General features: G+C 44.5%; 1 protein-coding gene across 3 annotated transcripts in view; it reads left to right on the top strand.

Annotated features, from left to right (window-relative positions):
- Nucleotides 1-18,893, top strand: part of mprip (myosin phosphatase Rho interacting protein) — a 42,071-nt gene extending 23,178 nt beyond the window's left edge. The window contains exons 10-25 of one of the 3 annotated variants that reach the window (XM_069156222.1): nt 2,191-2,247; nt 2,674-2,742; nt 2,834-2,923; nt 3,575-3,684; nt 4,336-4,897; nt 5,523-5,660; nt 7,452-10,049; nt 13,103-13,250; nt 13,370-13,487; nt 15,525-15,684; nt 15,798-15,905; nt 16,075-16,161; nt 16,306-16,468; nt 16,574-16,659; nt 17,003-17,078; nt 17,884-18,893. In XM_069156222.1, coding sequence (XP_069012323.1) covers nt 2,191-2,247; nt 2,674-2,742; nt 2,834-2,923; nt 3,575-3,684; nt 4,336-4,897; nt 5,523-5,660; nt 7,452-10,049; nt 13,103-13,250; nt 13,370-13,487; nt 15,525-15,684; nt 15,798-15,905; nt 16,075-16,161; nt 16,306-16,468; nt 16,574-16,659; nt 17,003-17,035 — 4,527 coding nt within the window. In that variant the 3' untranslated portion in view covers nt 17,036-17,078; nt 17,884-18,893. The remainder of the gene's footprint in view (nt 1-2,190; nt 2,248-2,673; nt 2,743-2,833; nt 2,924-3,574; nt 3,685-4,335; nt 4,898-5,522; nt 5,661-7,451; nt 10,050-13,102; nt 13,251-13,369; nt 13,488-15,524; nt 15,685-15,797; nt 15,906-16,074; nt 16,162-16,305; nt 16,469-16,573; nt 16,660-17,002; nt 17,079-17,883) is intronic. The other 2 variants (XM_069156221.1, XM_069156223.1) reach the window with 2 other exon arrangements.
- The last annotated feature ends 700 nt before the right edge of the window (nt 18,894-19,593 follow it).

Here is a 19,593-nt window from a genome sequence, read left to right as displayed (position 1 = left end):
CATCTCTTGTCCTCTACTAAAAGCTGAGCTGTGCTGCTGCTGGAAATGATGATACAGTAATGAATCCAGTTAAATCAACTGATGAATAAGTAAACACGTTGATTTTCTGTTCGGATTGTTTAGACGTTATAACACTGGAATATGGAAAGGTCAGTGTGTTCGAGTGTGTCTGTGCTCTCCCAGACAAAGCCTCTCGTGTTCTGCTAAGTCGTAGGATCCCAGGCTGCTGCTGAGTGGAGCGAGGTCGCCGGGTTGTTGTTGGGCCCCGAGATTCAGTTAAGTAACACAGTTAGGAGAATTAAACATTGTGAAAGGGTTCGGTGGACGTCACCCAGCAGCATGCCTCTGGGTCTTTATGGCAGCTTGCTTAAGATTTTGCAGATTGACGGTGCAAAGTGGAGCATTATGATGCTGACAAAACACGTATTTATTGCAACATGGTGAGTTTCAGCAGGAGACAAAAAAACGTGTTTAATTTGCCCGTCAGTGTTTCTTTAAAGTGATGCAAACCAGCTCTGACCTTAGAGACGCCTTAATATCGGTGTGTGATTTATGTCCAATTATTTCTACTGTTTCTTCGGCCTGGGTGTGGTGGTGTGAGGGTGTGGTTGTTGTAGGCCAAGCCTCCATGCTGCAGGGGGCAGCGCAGCCCCCTCCTCTCCCTCTCCTCTCCAGGTTATACTTTTCATTCTGCTCCCTCTGATGTTGCCCGCTGCGTGTATTCATTGCACCCACTCTGTGCTCTGTGTGTGTGTGTGTGTGTGTGTGTGTGTGTGTGTGTGTGTGTGTGTGTGTGTGTGAGAGAGAGATCCTCTGTCACAACTTCCCACTGCTTCCTGTGGTCACTATTCACGTGTGCGTGTGGAATCACAGCAGACTACAACAACACAGACCTTTTTCCCAGCAGACACCTGGACTTGTCACTCGGGCGTATTAATGACGGCTGTATTCCACTTCGGTGGAGTTCCTGCTTTAAGTCCCTATCATGACATTTAAATGGAGCTGAGCCATCATTATTACACTTGATCTGTCTCTATGGCGACAAGTGAAACCGTGTGCTGTGAAAACAGCCTGTTGAGCACTTGGGTTGTGTGAGTATCTCAGTCCAGCATCACTGCTGGCAGAAGTTGCCCCGTCCAGCGGCCCACATTTCCACAATCTTACATCCTGGACCTGTAATTGGTGCGATCCGTTGGTCGGGTCAACTTCTACCCTCAGCTGACTGACCGAGCTCGTGTCTTTGCTGCTTTTCCTTTTTAAACGGCGACAGTATGATCTTGAACTGAATTGGACACTTTGTCAGTGTCATTTAGAAGATGCACATGTACTTGATCTTGTTTTCTTTGAAGCACGAGGTAAGTGGTGTTAATCTGATGCTGCAACACTTTCAAAAAGAAAAATCTAATGTTCTTTTGGAAAGGGGCTGGAAAAGATAGTTATAAGTAGTGCGATTCCTTATTTTGCAATTATTAAATGCGTTTCCTGATTAATGATTGAACATTACATTTAGTATTTACACAGAGTGAGCGTAATAACAGCTAACAGTTAGCTCAGGGTTTAGCCGGTGAACCTGTTAGCTTGTTTAAACTGTGGTTTCCTTCTCACAGTGAATAAATCCTCACGTTTAAACAACGCTGCTGACAGCCGGTGGTTTACCTTTCTGCTGCCAACTGTTGACTGGAAGCTTCAAAGTTACTGCAACTACGTCAACACTTCCAGCCTGGGAGTTTCAAAATAGAAGCACCAGTGAATTTGCTTTGATTCATTTCATTCAAACAGGATTTTATTGAATTGTTATATTACAACTGAACTTTATTTAACTTTAATATAACAGTTGTTTAACTTTATTACAACAGTGCTTTGTTAAACTAACGGGTAGAAGACTGCTACATTGACCTCTCACCTCTTTAAGTGGTATTTCCTAAATAAAGCTTTTTTTTGTCAGTATTGCTTTAAGAAACAGAAAAGTTGTTTATAGCAATAATGCTGATGAAAAAAGAATCTCAATATTGAATCGCAGTACTTGTGGGATCGGCAAAATAAAATTGCAACACGTATCGAATGTGATCTTAACAAACAAAGCACGTCGTTCCAGCCATAGTTTTTATTTACTGAGGTCATCTTGCCTGTTCTGTTATTTTCATTTCAAACAAATGATTATTAAAAATATCTTCTTTTTATTTTCTATAGCCGGATCTGCTGAACTTCAAGAAAGGTTGGATGGTGAAGCTGGACGAGCAAGGACAGGTACTTAATGAAGTGGAAACCTGCTCCAGTGGATTTTATTATCCAATTAAGAAAACATGAAAAGAGCAACCGAAAAACTGCCACTCAGCAGATTTCATGTCCGAGTCTTCACAAAAGGTAGTCAAAGCCAGTTCAAACAGCATCTGAACTGTCCACCTAAAGCACTCATGAATGTCTGTAGCCTTCTATGGCCTTTACAGAGCTGTGGTCACACTTTGATCTTCCATCTTCAATGGACTTAAAAGACGAGGGTGGAGCCCGAAGGCTTTAAAATGCACCTTTATACGTTACACAGGGAGGAAAACTGCAGCAGCTGCCATGTAGGGCAGGTTTTTGTTGACCACCTGCACATTCGATGTGTGAGGACTACTTCGTTCCTCCGACTTTACGCAACTGTCTTTGAACTTGTCTTTCTACTTTAACTAGTGGAAGAAGTACTGGTTCGTGTTGACGGATCACAGTCTGAGATACTACAAGGATTCAATCGCAGAGGAGGTGAGTTTATTCCATTCACGCTGACGCTTATTTCCAGTTGTTCTCTTCTTATAAACACAACTCGTTGATGTTCCCGTGTCTCCTCCCTCAGGCCTCCGACCTGGACGGTGAGATCGATCTGTCCACCTGCTACAACGTAACTGAATACCAGGCTCAGCGCAACTACGGCTTTCAGATTCATGTAAGAAGCCTTTCCTTACTCGTAGGGACAAATGTTTTGTCTTCCTCCCACGTAACCTGAACCTTCCTACTGAAGTAAAGGCCTTCATACGTTATACCTTATAGTCCTGGAATCAATACTTCATCTGTGAAAATGTCATTTTAACAATTGTTGCCATTTAGTCAGACAAGCAACAGTACGGTGTGTTTGGCTGCAGATTGTGTTGAGTTTGATTACGGGACACGTGAAGGTGTGTAGAGGTTTTGCTCTCCATGGCACGCATTAAAATTTGGTAAATACAGTTTTAGTTGCTCCGACAGACGACTACAGTTGTGAAATCATTTTATATTATGAAATCAACATCTGTTTCAGATCTCTTGTTCAATCCAGTGATATAAATACCTCGCATACATCCTTGTATACGTTTCCATATAGCAGTCCTGCTCATGAATTTGCAGCTTTGCCTACAATGACCTCAAACACTCGAAGCTTTCAAAGAACATGGCAAAATTATGACATCACATCAGCATCTGTGTATTGATGTCGCCCAACACTAACCTCAACGAATACACCATGTTGAAGATACTTCTCGTATTTCAGCGCATCGCATGGAAGTGTTTCTGTTCTTTCTGGACACTCGGTGTGTAATTCTTGTTGCTTGTCCGTGTTCAGACCCAGGAAGGCGTTCACACTCTGTCGGCCATGACAGCAGGCATACGGAGGAACTGGATCCAAGCGGTGATGAAGAACGTCAGACCCTCCACTGCTCCTGACGTGGCCAGGTCAGTAGCAGCCACTACCGGCTGCACCACAACCGCCTCATTCGGGGGCGGGGGTGTGGTGATGTTTGTCAAACCAGGGTGGACCTGTGACGTACACACGGGCGCGTGCACTGTTAAGCTGTGGCTCGTTTCTGAGGTTGTGTAACCACCGAGAGGCACGAAGAATAGTCAATAATGTAGTCTAGATATTTTATTCGCTTTAATTTACTCGTTTCAACAACATAATCATGCTATTTTCAACCGTTGTTACTTTTTTGATTTGTCACAACATGCTCCTGAAAATATTTCACAATAAAAGTCTTGTTAGAAAATAAAGGGTTTCTGTCTAGTGACATGCTTGGTGGCTTTTAATTTGAAATGGATACAGGAAGTGTCGAGTTTGTATTAACACGTTAACAGGATAAACGGTCGCGGGTGAAAACGAGGCTTCGAGCTGACGTCTTGAATCCATCAATACATCTTAAATGTAAGATGACAACTTTGAGAATTTCAGTTGTTTTTATTGGCTCTCTTTATGACGTACACTTTAGAGATGAGATCTTTGAGCACTTTAAAACATGTAAATGAATTTCAAAAGAAAGTAAATGTGGTGAGGTGTCGCTCCAGCAGCACGACACTCACTGTACTGACCTGTCATTTTCCCTCCCTCAGCTCGACTGAGGATCACGGCTCCTTCTCTCCTTTGGAGGCTCTGGTTCGACCAGACGTCACTCAGGACTCTCCCTCCTCCGAGGCCTCGTCTGCGGAGCGAGAATCCGCCACGGGCGTCGTGAAGAGCAGAGCGCGTGAACGCAGACGAGAGGGCCGCTCCAAGACCTTCGACTGGGCAGGGTTCAGGCCCATCGCCCAGGCTCTGGCCCAGCAACGGGCCCAGGAGGCCGAGAGCGTCCAGTCCGACATGGGAGAGCTCGAGCGCAGTCGGAGGAGAGAAGAGAGGCGGAAGAGGTACGAGTCCGTGACGAGCTCAGAGCCCGCATCCGCTAACGACGGAGGGACGACGGACTACGAGAGCGGAGAAGGAGGCGGACACACGGAGGCGTTAGGCCCCTCGTCGCTGGAGAAACACCAGATGGTGGAGGAGGTGATAGAAGAACACTGGCGACAGGTTGAGACGACGCCCCTGCGGGAGGAGAGGAGGGTTCCTCTGCCCACCGCGGTGCCGGCCAGAGACACCACAGAGCTGGAGCAGCTGCTGGACAATTACAAGCAAGGGGTGCGGTTACCTCTTGTATTCACTGGATGGGTTGTTGTATTCAGTCAAATTCAAATCTAGTGAAGTGCATCAACACTTAATGGGTATATTTTTAATGTTCAGAATAAAAGCAATTTTTTTTTTTTTTTTACATTTTCTTGTAACTTTTAAAATTTCATCAAATTTAAAAGAGCGCCACAGGTCTCTGAAGTTGAAGAGAGGCGTAATCAGGCCTTCTGGGGCGTTTTAGAAATGACTATGATGCTGTACACAGTAACATTGGTCATCATGACGGTCGCTAATTTCCTTTGTTAATTCATATTGTATATATTAACAATTTTATACACGGTTGATCAGTCTAAACCTGAAGGGATATTCAGACAAAGGAGAGCAGCAAATCTGCACAATACAGAAGTTTGAAAAAAATCTGTCTTTTAAAATCCGTTGAAGTGGTTGCTGATTATGTTTTTGTTTCTGTTAATCAGGCAATTGTTTCAGCTTCCATCATATGAAATGTCTTTTTTTTGTTGTTGCTACATTTCCTTCATCATGACCATACCTGCAGTTGGTGTCTTTAAATGTGGGTAATTATTCATATGATTTAGAAGGAAATCAACATGTTATTTTTGTACACGTGCTCCTGCAGATCGAGGACCTGAAGTCCCAGCTGGAGAGCTGTCACCAGCAGCTACTGGACTCAAACAAGAACAAGCAGGAGCTGGAGCTCCAGCTGAGGACGGCTCTGGTGAGAGAGCACGATGTCCGGACGGGTTACGTCTCCCCGGTGAGTTTTCATTGTACCGTGTTACTCTGCTGTAACGGGGACGTGAATTGCAAGACTTCATTCTCAACTGAGCAGAACTGGGTTTTTTTTCCATTTTAATTTTGTAACATTCTTTGCATGTCATATTTTTATTGTAAGAAAACATCAAACAAACTGACATCGAAGCAACAAAATGGCCACAGATTTGTGCCTTTGCATGAGTCCATTGCATGTGAAAAACATTGAGATCCTTGTTACTACATTGGCTTCTACTAGTTGATCTCCTCTCTCTCTGTTTTAGGTCTGTACTTTATCTGAACTCATGCTAGCAGTTATGTCAGTACTGTGTTCATTATGGACCGAAAAAACGGCAGTTTTGTGGTGACTGGTGATTTGAAGAGGTTTATGTCACTCTTAACTGCAAAAGAGAAAGACAAAAAAAAAGGTCAATTAATTAAACTGCTAGGAATTATCATGCAAGTTAATTTGAAAATGAAATTTGAAATAGAAAAAACAACAGAATCTCAGTATAATGGTGATTTTGCACTTTGAATTTTTGCCTTCTCACAAGATCAATACCAAATAAATTGGAAATTGACAAGCTAAACGTTTCAATGGAAAACCAGTGAAAAATATAAATTTTCCTTCAGTTCATTTTCCGCTCTTACATTTCCATTTTGACATCGTTTGCTGATCATGTGATTCCTTGCCTTTTTATTTATGTACATTACAGATTTACAAGTAGATAATGGATAAGTGCAATTTGCATTTAACGTTGAAATCATTAGAAAAAGACTTTTCATTTTGTCTGATGTTTTAGATTTGGCTTCGCTTTTCACAAAAGCCATTTTAGATGTCAAATTTTGCTTCCTACATGTTATTTGATTATACCGTGATTCTTTAAAATAGTTCATCATTTTGTCCCTCAGGTTAAACTAGAGTGATATTGTCCTGTAGTCTCCGGAATAGTAGCTTTACTTGTTGGAATATTTTGCTCGACTTGGAATAATAATAACCTCTCGGCTTGTATTCTAATTATTTGCATGGACGTCAGATTCTCATCTTCTATTAACTTCTATACCGACCATCCATTTGTTGTTCTGTTAACGACTATTGTTTATAGCTATGTCATGACATAAGTATATGATGATGGATGACGTTCTGTGCTTGTGTGTCAATGTATGGAAATAATTTGTCCCTAGATGAATTTAAGGTAGAAGCCCCGCTGGGATTATGTACTGTAGTGTATGCTGAATGCTGTTTTTGTTGCTTTTTGTTTTAGAAAAGAACATATCAGTGACTTGCAATTAGTTTGGAAAAATTACAAAAAAAATGTTTGAAGATTTAGACTTTAGTTGAATAATACAATTGACTATCTCCTCCCAGAAAAGACTTGCACTGGTGTAAGTCATGAGCTTGGACCAGAAACCTCAGAAATGTGTGTTTGTCGGACATGGTATGCCCTCTATCCTTGAGTAAACCATCCAGCTGAAACTAATATCGCATCACTTACAACATGAAATAACTTTTAACCATTTAATTTGCATGCTCTTTTGATTAACTAACCCAGGCCATTTAATCTCTTTCCTTTGCTTTTAATTCACGCCATTAAACCGGAGGAATTTTTGAATTTGTTTTGATTCACTGTTCATTTGGATAATTGGAGGTTATTTTGTGGGAATGCTAATTGTAATGTCACTTTTTATTATTAATTGGGAGGGGAAATGATTGGTAATTAACGCTGAGAATAATTAGCTAGCTTTGTGTCTCCCCTGCTGTGTGTTAACCGACTGTCTGGTCCCCTTTTCCAAGCTGGAGCACCCTTTGGGTCTGGAGGCTGATGTGACGCCCCAGACGAAGAGGCCCGAACTGGTTAGTTCTCAAGCGCAGAGTTTAACAAAGAAGTACCAGGAGACCAAAGAGCTCCTGAAGCTGCAAGAGCTGAAAAAGCGCAATATGCAGGCACAACTTGGCCTCTCGCTTTCTCACCTCCCTGTGAAGGAACCTTACCTTTCTGAACCCCCAAACACATCCAGCCTGGAAGGCCCTCCCCCTGAACCTGTCCAGAAAACAGTTAGCTTCTTACTCAAGGACAGCACGGAGGCGATTCAAGAACTAGAAGACTTGATAACCGGTGAATCTCTGAGTCTGACGGAGCTGGGGAAAGTATTGAAATTTCATTGTGGTAATCAAGCCACCACAGAGAAACATCAACTTCAGAAGCTGTTGGAGGCCTGGAGATGCCAGCAGGAGATAGAAAATGAGACGATAAAAAAGAGTTTAGCCAGAGCGGGAGAGAGCATCCGCGAATACGAAGCCCGTCTTCTAACCATGGAGGACATCATGGGGAAAGTCCAGAATCAAAGTCTTGAAAGCTTAAAAAGTCCTTACGGTCCGCTGTCCAAACTCGACAACCATTCAGAGACAAATGATCTGACTATCGGGATGGTCTCGCAGAGGGTCGAACTTTTAACAAGTGAAAACGGAGCATTGAAACAAAGATGTCAGGAGATAGTGAACCAGCTGACTGAGGCCGACAGAGAAATAGACCGACTGAAAGCCGAGCTCATCAGCCAGCAAGGCGGCAAACAGCATCATCTTGTCATGGAAGAGCTGACGAGGTTGAAGTCTGAACTGGAGGAAAACCAAGCCAATGCCATAGACAGGGAGTATTACGAGAGGGAGCTGAACGAGAAGTCCTTGAGGCTCCATGAGGCTCTGGTTACCTTGGAGGAGCTCGGTAACACCCTTAAAGACACTGAAAAGAAGCTACAGTTGAAAGAGGCCACGCTGAAAGGTCTGGGCTTCCAGGCAGATTATGAGGATGAGGAGTTACACCCAGAGAAAGAGAAAGCGCAAATGAGAGACCTACTCGAAGCCTCGCAAGCAAAGTTATTTGAGGCCGAGGCAAACCTTAAGTCCACAGAGCAGCGCTGTGCGGAACTAGAAGCAGGAAACTGTAAACTAGTGACACTCAACCAAGAGCTGGAGAAAGTCAGCAGAGAGAAACTAGCAGAAGCGGAAAACGAAATAAGGATGCTACGAGAAAAGTTAGAAATTACGACAGGTAGCGATGAAAAGAATGTGTGCGAGTATGTTGTGGCGGAAGAAAAGCAGGTCGAGAATAAAGAACTGTTAAAGCAAGTTGTAGAAGAGTTTGAGATGAGGTCCGAGGCGATAGATCAAGTTGTAGAGATGTTAGCAAAGGTAGATGTTAATGTGGAGAGAATGCTCGGTGATTTAAACAGCACTTTATTTGGTTCTTTGAAAGAAGAGCCCCATTTCTTGAGTGGAAAAGATGTGACGTTGGTGTTAGAGGGGGAGTTGTGGAGCCAGCTGCTGGCCATCATTAAAGAGAAACCGGAGGACAACTGTGAACGATCAGTGGCAGAACAGATGACGGCGCAGAAGAGCTTGATGCTCTTGATTCGGAGGACGTGTCCACAGGTAGAAGCTGAGGGTGAAGAAGTGACAGATTTACTATCCACGTACCGCTGGCTTGATGATGAAACAAATGCTCTGATTTTTAGACATTTAACAGAAACCTTGAAGGCAAAGTCAACCGGTCTGAAGCAGGTCGCCTCCAGGTTGAAGCTGGACGAAGACGACAAGCTCTTGTCTTTGGCTCTTGCGAGCTCGGGTCTTGGTCAAGAACAGAAACTGTCTTCAGAATATCTGCTTGAATCTCTCAAAGAAGCGTACATGTCTTATGTGATCATCAGGCTCAAGGTCCAGCACGAGAAGGAGCTCGAACGAAATCTGACCGAAGTACAGACGGGTAGCTCGGACTGTCCAAATTGTCCTAAATTGAGAGAAGTAGCCAGAGATCTCCAGTCCAGACTGGCCGACCTTCAGAATCAACACACTGAAGCCTCTTTGAAAACTGCCACAGAGCCACAGACTTTGATCAAGATCGAAGGAGAGCCCATCGATTCGGTGGATGAAAGCATTGAGCTCCACGACATGGTAGCGAGGCAGAGGAAGGAGCTACAAGACGTCAAGGAGAGCCACGAGCGGGAGGTTGAAAAGTTGAGGCAGGAAATCGCCAAAGCCGGCGAGACGCTCCGCCTCCGTTCAGAAGAGAATGTGAAAGAGATGCACTCGCTGACCGACTGCATGGAGAACCTGCAGAAGAAGCACGAGGCAGATCGGAGGAACCTCACGGAGAGGTTCGACCGGGAAATGGAAGAGCTGGGAAGCGTGATGAGTCCGGCGAACCCGGACAGGAACGGGACGGACGACGAGACGCCGCCGCGTCGCCCCTCGGCCCAAACCTCGACCCTGAAGGAGCGTATCCAAGAGCTGGTGACCCAAGTCTCGGTCATGACCGACGAGATGAGGCGACGCGAAGAGCAGGGCGACAAAACCACCCTGCGGCTGAAATACGACAAAGACCTGGAAAACCTGAAGGTGGAAGCGCTCCTTGTCGTTGCCGTCGTCCATCTGTGATGCCTTGTTTTCCTTTTGTGGCATTCCCAGATTCCCGCCTTCCCTCCCCAACCTCTACTCCCCTTCCTAACCTCGCTCGCCTTCCTCTCGCCCTTCGTTCCGTTGAACACTTTTCTTTTGTGTTGCATGAAAACTAACCTCCGTTGGGTCTCTGATCATTGACGCTGCTGTAGGTTGGTACCGAGGAACCCATTTTCTTTAAGTTTCATCACCATCACTTTTACAACTTGGAGTAAAAGACGCGTTGCATTAGCCATGAAAAAGATTCAAGAGAAGTCATCAGCTTCTTTTAAGGCTACAACATCATGAGCCCAATTCTCCTGTGAAATGAGTTCCTCTGTTGGTAGTTCAATGTGCTTACTAATCTAAACCCAGCTTTGGCCTTTTTAAAGTGGAAAGAAAAGTACCGACCCTTGGCAACGCGTTTGAACTTTTCAGTTTCAAGAATTACAAACAAAAAAACTTTTTTATTCAGATCAGTATTGACTTTCATTCGTGTTCGATCTCTCTTCCTTCGGCTGTTTCTACTAACAGTTTGATTTTGTTCTCTACTTTCAGTAAATAATAATGATTGATGACAACATTTCAATTCTTTGACAAAGTAATCGGAAACTCTTGTTCTCCTTACGAGCTTTTTCGAGAGCTTCCAGCTGCATCTCGTGGCCGACAGCAGCTGATTGTTAGCTCACTTGTCGTGACATTATCCCGACGTGGTTTCTCAGTAACTCTCATGAGCCAATAACTCCGTTCGCTGATGAAGTGTTGGAAAGAGCTAGAAAGCAGACATTGAACCACTATTCAATGGTTGAAGAATACCCCTCTAGTCATAATAAAGGGTCCTTTTACCCAATTTAATTCCATATTTTCTCACTTACCCCTGATTGTATTTGGTCAAGCAGATCTTTTGGGTTTTACTTGCAGAGCTTTCGCTATTATAACGGATGTGAAGGGAATTGTATCTGTCAAAGGACAGAACAACGGCATCTAATAGAAAATTCACATGAATGTCTCTTTCCTCTTTCAATCCAAGAAATGGCGCTGTGGAGAGTTAATACCATTTTCTACCTTTGACAAAACGTATTTTCCGGGGAAGCTGCTCCACAATAGCATCATCCGAGGAACGACATGGTGCTGATGATCATTTCAAATGAAATATTTCAGTGCTTTGTGTACCACAAGTAAAATTCCATTAATCTCAGCAGTTGTTGTGTCAAAACCTCTGCAAATCAAACTTAAAGTACCTGCATGGCCGGACAAAATAGAGGTATATGGGAACATGTTTTTTTGTTTTTGGAGACAACTGACCCTTTAAGCTGTGGTTAGATTGAACAATATATCAATAATTGTACATTTATAGTGGAATCTGTACATTTATCAGATGAGGCTGGTGCTATTTTTTTTATTCTCCTTCTTAACAAATCCCAAGAAAAGACCAAAACCAGCAATTCATTTGACTTCCCTGCATTTAGCCACAAACACTTCTGTTCCAGCTGAAGATCAAAACGTGAGTTACCAATATATGGTATCATGTAGTTTTTTTAAAAAATAAATAAATAAAACAGCATGGCGCTGTGTTGTTTTTTTGGCAAACATTCCTCTAACTGGGGGAAATCCTGCATTTGATGGGGACTATTTTCAGCAGTGGATTGATACACGTTTTGGTGCTCGACTGAACATTTACAGCAGTAGGACTGAATCTAAAAAGAGTGTTTATTGTAATGTAGGAACATTTCTAACGGTGTTTGAACGGACCGTGACTTCTGATGCCACAGAGGAGGAAGATGATGATTAGACTTTGGATGCAAACACAATACATGTTTGTTTGGTTTTGCGCTTTTCATGGGATTTGTAAACAACAGAAGAGTTATTCTTTAAAAAGTCTCATTAGGTGCTTTATGGGTCATAAGACTGTATAGAAACAGAATAGATTACAGGCTGGAAGGTATCTTAACGGTTTTTAATAATTATTATCAAAATGTTTACGAGCGTTGGTGTATAAAAATCGGTGAATATGAGCTCGTCTTGTGATAATGGCGGTTATTGGATGTGCAGATAGTCGGCTTCATCTTTAGCAGCGAGTCGGTGCCCCCGCCGTGACCGAGAGCCTGACATGCTTCGAAATGAAGCTGCTGCTGGGTCTGATGTCAGAGCAGGAAGTTTACATTCGCTGCGCGGTGGGGGACCTTTCAGCCTCTCGCTGTCGGTTCCTGGGTCTGAGCCCTCATTGGGGGTGGGTGGGGGGGTGTAACCTTGTGAAAACACAGCGGACCTCCGTTTCCCCCTTGTTGGAGTCAGACGGGGCAGGGGGGGGGGGGGGGGGGGACGCAGACCGGGGCACAGCCGTCGACTGCTTACTTAGATTAGTGGCAGTGAATAGAGGACGGAAGCGGGACGAGGTTTCGGGTCGAGCCATTGAAATCCCTTCTTGTGGAAACTTGCTGCCGAGTTAATATCGCAGGAATGAGGATTATTCTCCTCTCCTCTCTTTGTCCTCGACATTCAGAGGTGTTAGTTTGGCAAGTTGACCTCAACAATCCCGTATACTGAAGATCTATTTATTTCTGATTGTATAAATCCGTCAGATTAATCCAACATTCCCTTCGGTAGATTAGGATTTGTTCATGAGCTCCAGACTGCGAGTTCTGTTTGGAATAAGTTTTCTGAGCTCCGTGAGAAGTTTGGATGTTGTGCCGTGGACAGGAAATGACCACTCTTCTTCATAACCCCCTCCTCTCTCCTCGTCTGTGCCTTCCTTCGGTGTATCGTGCGACTCCTCTTAACCCTTTTTTTTTTTGTACTCGCACAGGCTCAACTCGCTCGTGGCTGACAGGCTCTGGCTTGCAAGTTATTTGCTGGAAAGTGAATGGATGATCTTCCCTGGCTTATATCATGAAAAGGGGGCCCAGGGTTTTTTATTTTCCTCCTGCTCAGCTGCTACGATCAGGAGAACCTTGCGGTCCACGTCCAGGCGACCTTTGAACTCACCGCTGCGCCGTGCTCCTTCTTTGTCCTAGGCCACCTGTGAGAGGGGCTTCGCCGCCATGGAGGAGTCCCACCAGAAGGTGATCGACGAGCTGCAGAGGAAACACCAGCGAGAGCTGGAGAACCTGCAGGAGGAGAAGGAGCGGCTGCTGGCGGAGGAGACGGCCGCCACCATCTCCGGTAAACACTAAACGCCTTCTTTTTTCTTTTTTTTTAGCTCATCTCAACTTTCTCACGATACAGTTTTCGAAGACAAGTGCGCGAGTTGTTGATCAAAGTTGTTGCGTGCGTTTCCGCAGCGATCGAAGCGATGAAGAACGCTCACCGGACGGAGCTGGAGAAGGAGATGGACAAGGCTCGCAAGGCCAACAGCAACGCAGAGAACGCAGACATGGAGGAGATCCGCAGACAGCACGAGTGAGTGTTCTCAGATCGACCGAGGACTTCCAATAAAACACTCCGTCACGGAAAATCCTTCTGTACCGACGCTTCTCCGAGCAGATGCACTCACGGCGGTTCCTTATCAACTAAACTGTAACGTCAGGGTTGTTCCACCTGCTCCGGTGGCAAACTTTTTTTAACGGGTCGCTCGGATCATTCGCTGAACGATGATGCTACGCGCTCATCACCGTTAGTTTGGGAACCACCGAGTTCCGCTTCTGCCGTCGGGAGCTCTTACATCGGTAAACGTTTAAATACAAGGCGGCTCTTGGTCGGCTCCAACGCGACATGCGTGTTATATCGCACAGAAAAGAGACGCGTTCAAATACTCTCTGCGCTCCGGCGACTTTCTACGTCTTTCTTGTCCAAATGCTCGAATGTGTTGCAGAATGACTTGAAACTCAATGAATTCAGCTCTTTAACACTCCAATGAAAGAATTAGCGTCCGATTCCTTAAAATGTTTGTGTTTTCTATTTACTTTGCAATGAAACAACTCCTAGAAACGTCTCTTTTGAAATATGCGGGTTGTTTATGTTTTCTGTTCTGTCTGTGACAATCTGTTCTTTTCACGTCTCCCTTGAAGAAGACCTTAACCTCACACCTCGGTAAATAAAGGTCCAATAGAATAATGGAAAATGAAAATAAACTTTGATTTTAGAGTTTGAGCAGATCGTCACAGATCAATATTTTTTTTATTATTATTTTCTGTTTTAAAAATACTTTTCGATATAAAATTACAGCCCAAATCAGCAGCCATTGGTTGAGGCCAGTTTCATTCACTCTGGAAAGCATGAAGGTGACCTGCCCACGGTCAGTGACGACATGAAGAAGTCAAAAAGAGACGAACCGTGTGCTCAACCAGAACACGGCCCACCCGGCGGAATACACTCCAAACATCACCAGTTATGGTGCACAAAACAAGCGTCCAGTTTCCCCCTCGTGCAGATGTTGTGCTGGCTGGATAGACAGACAGACAGACAGACAAGTCCACACGGACGTGAGAGGATGGTGACGGTCACATCACAGAAAACCATCAATTCAGAAGCATTATCCTCCGAGGGTAGTTTAATGAGTTTGTATAGTAAACATCAGGTATTAAATATAAAGGGCAAAGGTTGACGTCCTCTTATCAGTCCGGAGCAGCATGAAGAGCCGCTGAAACAACAAGGCAGAGAAGCTGTTGACTCTGTAGATCTGTTCATGGAGCGAGCAGAGATCTGAGAGGAAGTCTGACCTTCATTCATTTGTTTCGCTGTTTCAGTGCGACCGTCTGAGGCTGCTGCTGCATCGTTTAATTCCTGTAGTGATGATGAAGGAACCACATTAAATTTAATTTAATTTAATTGTAAAATGTCAAAGGGGATTCGGAGTGTTTCGTGTAAAGCAAAACCGATGAGCTGTACAAAATATTTCACTTGGTTTTGGCTCATTGCCAGCAGAGAAATGTGTTTGCCGGTAATTAGAAATGTAATTATGTAGTTAATCCACCGGAGAACGTTTGTGTTGATGTTAAATCTGCCGTCGGATTCTCGAAACGTTCGGTTTTGCTCTGAAACGCTGCTCTTCGCCAGCTTCTCAAGACGAGTCTGACTGCTGCATGAAGGAGGTTTTCATTTGAGAAGCCGCTGCATGTCGGACGCTGCAGGTGTCACTCAGGACCTGCCGGGACATGCGCGTCTTCACCTGCACGGCTTCAGCACGCTGTGATGCAGCTGCTCAGTAAATCTTAACCGTGTTTCATTAAAGGTGAATGTTTTCATCACCTGATCTCCGGTCTCCGATTTAAAAGAGGAGCTCTCTGGACTGCACGTGTAATGAGACGCTGCGCCGCGTGCGTCTCTCTCCGAGGACACAGCAGCTGGATCTCAGCCGGTGTCACGGAGGCTGAAGTCGCCGTACGACCGACTCGGATCTGTCCGGACGGGAAACGTCGACCGCTGAAGGAGCCCGAGCCTTCGCTCTGCCCGTGTCGGTCTCCTCTCTCGGCGTGACGCCTTGCGTTTGTGTTTCAGGGAGGAGCTGTGTTCCTTCCAGCGGGAGATCGAGGTGTTGTCGGAGCAGTATTCCCAGAAGTGCCTGGAAAACGCCCACCTGGCCCAGGCGCTGGAGGCCGAGAGGCAGGCCCTCCGGCAGTGTCAGAGGGAGAACCAGGAGCTCAACGCACACAACCAGGTACACACACACACACACACACACACACACACTCACACTGCTGTGGCATCACAGTGTGCACAATAACACACCTGTCACTCCTCTGATCTTCTGTGTTTTTTTTGTTTTTTTAGGAGCTGAACAACCGTCTGGCAGCAGAAATCACCAAGATGCGCTCCATGACATCAGAGGACGGAGACTCAACCACCACAATAATAGGAAAAGAGCTCTACGAGTTGGAAGTAAGGTTCAGTCAGTCAAAGTAATGAAATCTGTCAGCGGGCATGAAATACTGCATGTGAAACATAGAAAACAAGTCTGTACTTGTAGGTTTTTAAACAGCAGCTGATTCTCCTCGGGGAAGATTCCATCGCTTCATCTTCTTTGGTTGTTTTCTTCTTGTTTGTGCAGGTGATGTTGAGGGTGAAGGAGTCTGAGGTCCAGTACCTGAAGCAGGAAATAAACTCCCTCAAAGATGAACTCCAAGCCGCCCAAAGAGTAAACTTAGTATTTGTATTTCTTTCCCGTTATGACGACACGCCCCCTAGAGGCTGTTGTAGGGAGAAACGCAAATTCAAAAGCCGGACGCGGCGCTTAGAAAAGTTTCCCTTTTATCTCAACTGCCAAACAATGTGTTTTCAGGACAAGAAATATGCAACAGATAAGTACAAGGACATCTACACAGAGCTGAGCATCGTCAAGGCCAAAGCCGAGCGGGACCTGGGCCGGCTCAGAGACCAGCTGCAGCTGGCTCACGAGGCGCTCGGGGAGCCGTCGCTGGAGGAGGTGGAGCGAGGAGGATACGGTACGCAAACAAAACTAATAATTACATTCACCACACCCGAGTGCTCCACTCTTTTCTTTTCTTTTTTTTTTTTTTTTTTTTAACCGACACGTTTTCCTCAAATAGATATCATGAAGTCCAAAAGCAACCCTGACATCCTCAAGATGGCAGCCGCTGCAGCAAAACGCTCCGAGCGCACTTTGAGGTCAAAGGTGAGTCTCACTCCGGCGGGCCAGTAAAGAGTTACAATCAGCCCTCCGTTCTGCACATCCAACCCCGCGTCGCCCATCGCGTCATCGCACGAGCAGCGGCTGACCGAGGGCTGTTTTCAATGCAGCTATCTTCCGCCGCACGAAGCCTGACAAGCCGTCGGCAGTGACTTGCTGCCATCTACGGGTCGCCTGCAAAGTTGCATGCAGCACCGCATGCCCACCGGCTGCTTTCCACCGACCCATGTTGAGACTCCCATCAGAAACTGCAGTCTTTCAGATTGTGTTGCAGATGACAGAGCGCAGCAGTCTAACACACACTTGCTGGTGTGTTTTGTGTCCTCAGTCTGTGAGTCGAGACATGCCGTGGGACAGTTAGGGCTGCTGAGGACGTGTAGGCCTCCCTCCCCTCCTCCTTTTAGGTAAACCCAACCGGACGCACCCACGGGTGGTTTCAGCAACACCTTCATGTCCTCCACCTCTAAAGATCTGAGTCACTACTGCACATTAGTCTGCACAAATAAGACGCATGGCGGTGAGGGGGGGGACGATGACGGAGTGACACATCACTGGGTTGTTAGTGATCACTGATCTGTGGGTTCTTTCACGTTAGCAGCTGTAAACTTGAGTGAAGCCCCAAAACTAACAAACAGCTGTTTGAGATTGTCAGGCAGTTGAAATGTAAAACTATAAATAATTTTCAAAATGATTGGAAAAAAGAAATCAAACTTTACACTTTTACTTCGTCTTCAAGCACTTTATCAAACTCTACTTTTCTTTGTCATTTAACTTTTAAATTAGTTTTTACTCATTTTTTTCTTATCAATAGTTTAATACTCAAAATAACAATAATGCGTTTTAACGCGCAAGTGTTAAATACGCACTTGTAATGTCACCAGTGAACTAAAAGGAAACTCCTGCAATACACATAGAAAAGAAGAATAAACGATATGTTCTCTACTTCTTTAACCAGCTGGCGTTCGTTGTTTGTTTTTTTGTTTTTGTTTTACTGCGTTTTGTCAGTTTTGGGGCTCCGTAACACGCACGACACGGAAAGGTTTCCTATCAAATGTAGCGCCGTGCGTGTGAACGCTCCACTTTAGAGCTCTGACCAGCGGGTGACCTCGGTTTTACACTGACGAGGGGAACACCGCCTGCTCAGGAACAAGCACACGCGTGTGCAGACGGCCGTCACCATTAACATGTTGTGTCTCTCCGTCCCTGCAGAGTCTGAAGGAAGGGCTGACGGCGGAGCAGAGACTCCACCTGTTTGAGAACAAAGACACTAAGGAGTTCTGACCCCTGACCTTTGCTGCATGTTTGGAAGCCCACTATATTTTAGCTCTGTAATTACTTATTTAGTAACACTACACACTGGTCACCAAACACAGATCATATATGATAAAAAAAAAATAAAATAAAAAAAAATAAAACATGGTATGAAGTTTGAATTTCATGTCTAGAGTTTGCATTCCATGCAATTCAGTTAACTGTGACATTTTTTTTTTTTTTTTTTGTATTGTCGACTGTTTTCTCTTTTGCTGCCACGTCTTACTGTAAATACTGTTTTTAAATGAGCATCTGTCTTGCATACACTAAAACTATGACTGTGTAAGCTACTGTTTTAACTCTCTAGACTGTTGCTAGCCGAAGGCATGAATGTGACGCTCAACGGCTAAACACAACTACGTATTGACGAGTAATAGTTGCATAACGAAACCCATAGGAATGAGTCTGGCGTCCGCACGTTAACCACTCCGTTATCATTCCTGCACAGACGAACGTGTCGCTCGGTAAACGAGCTTCGGAAAACAAAAAAAGAGCTCGTCTGCGTTAAGAGAAACAAAGTACCTGCCCGTGTCGCCTCATCGCCTCACTTGGATTAACATCAAAGATGTTCTGTGCAGAAAGAATCTGAGACCCGTTAAAAGGCGACAGCTGAATGCATATGGACGGGATTTACTGACTATAATTTAAATATATATATATGAAAATTTATATAGTTTTTTGTTGTTGTTGTTTTTTTTTTCCTCACTGCAATCATTGGTCCAGCTGTATAGGAGTTGGTTTACGTTTGTAGTCTCGTTCAGTGGCAGTCCCTTTGTATTTATTTAAGTGGTTGGGATTTTTTTTTTTCTTTCACATTCCCATTCCTCTGTACTCTATTATTGTAAATATAAAGCAAATATACACCAACTGACTACAGGTTTATTAGCAATAAATATTTTTGCACCCTTTGCAGCGTCTCGACTCGTGAAGTTTTATTTCGGCATCACGTTTGAACCAAATTTCAACTCGATGTCCGGTTACGGAGCTTTCGACCGGATCTCACTCACTTCTCCAGCAGACGCAGTTTTGAAATGGTTCATCTTGATTAGTATCAGCGAGCACTGAACATGAATAGGTTTTAACACTATAGGAGGCTTCATGCCTCAAATTAAATCATTTGAAAGGAATCCACATTTAAAAATAAAAAAAAGTAAGTAAACAACCATATCTAATGTTTTTTTTCTGCCCCGCAGTGAAACTTCTCACGACCCCACAGAATTTAGCTTCTGTCCCCTCGGGAGGGCCCCAACCTCCAGGTTGGGAACCCTTTTCATTTAGTACACCGTTGCTTCACAAAGTATTCAAACCCCTTCACTTTTCGCTTGCTTTATTGTGTTGCAAAATAAATTTGTACATGAATTGGAATTTTCTTACCATCAATTAATGTTTTGTTTTGGTTTTTTTTAAGTTTTTGCCAATTTGTCAAAAATAAAACTTCCAAACTGCCATTTAAAAGATTCTTTGAGCAGAAGAGACACAAATTGACCTATGTGGACAGAACACCGAGCTCTTTGTCTGGTGTAAATACCTACCTACCTACCTACCTACCTGCTGCACACGAGTCACCGCTCCTCACCTGCTGGGACAATCCCACAGGTGAAGCGTGAT

Source organism: Embiotoca jacksoni, unplaced genomic scaffold, assembly GCF_022577435.1.
Source record: "Embiotoca jacksoni isolate LCO1_2020_lvr unplaced genomic scaffold, fEmbJac1.0.p SCAF_20, whole genome shotgun sequence".
Classification (NCBI taxonomy): domain Eukaryota; kingdom Metazoa; phylum Chordata; class Actinopteri; family Embiotocidae; genus Embiotoca; species Embiotoca jacksoni.
Note: the sequence above shows the minus strand (reverse complement) of the source record. Positions and strands in the feature narration are given on the sequence as shown.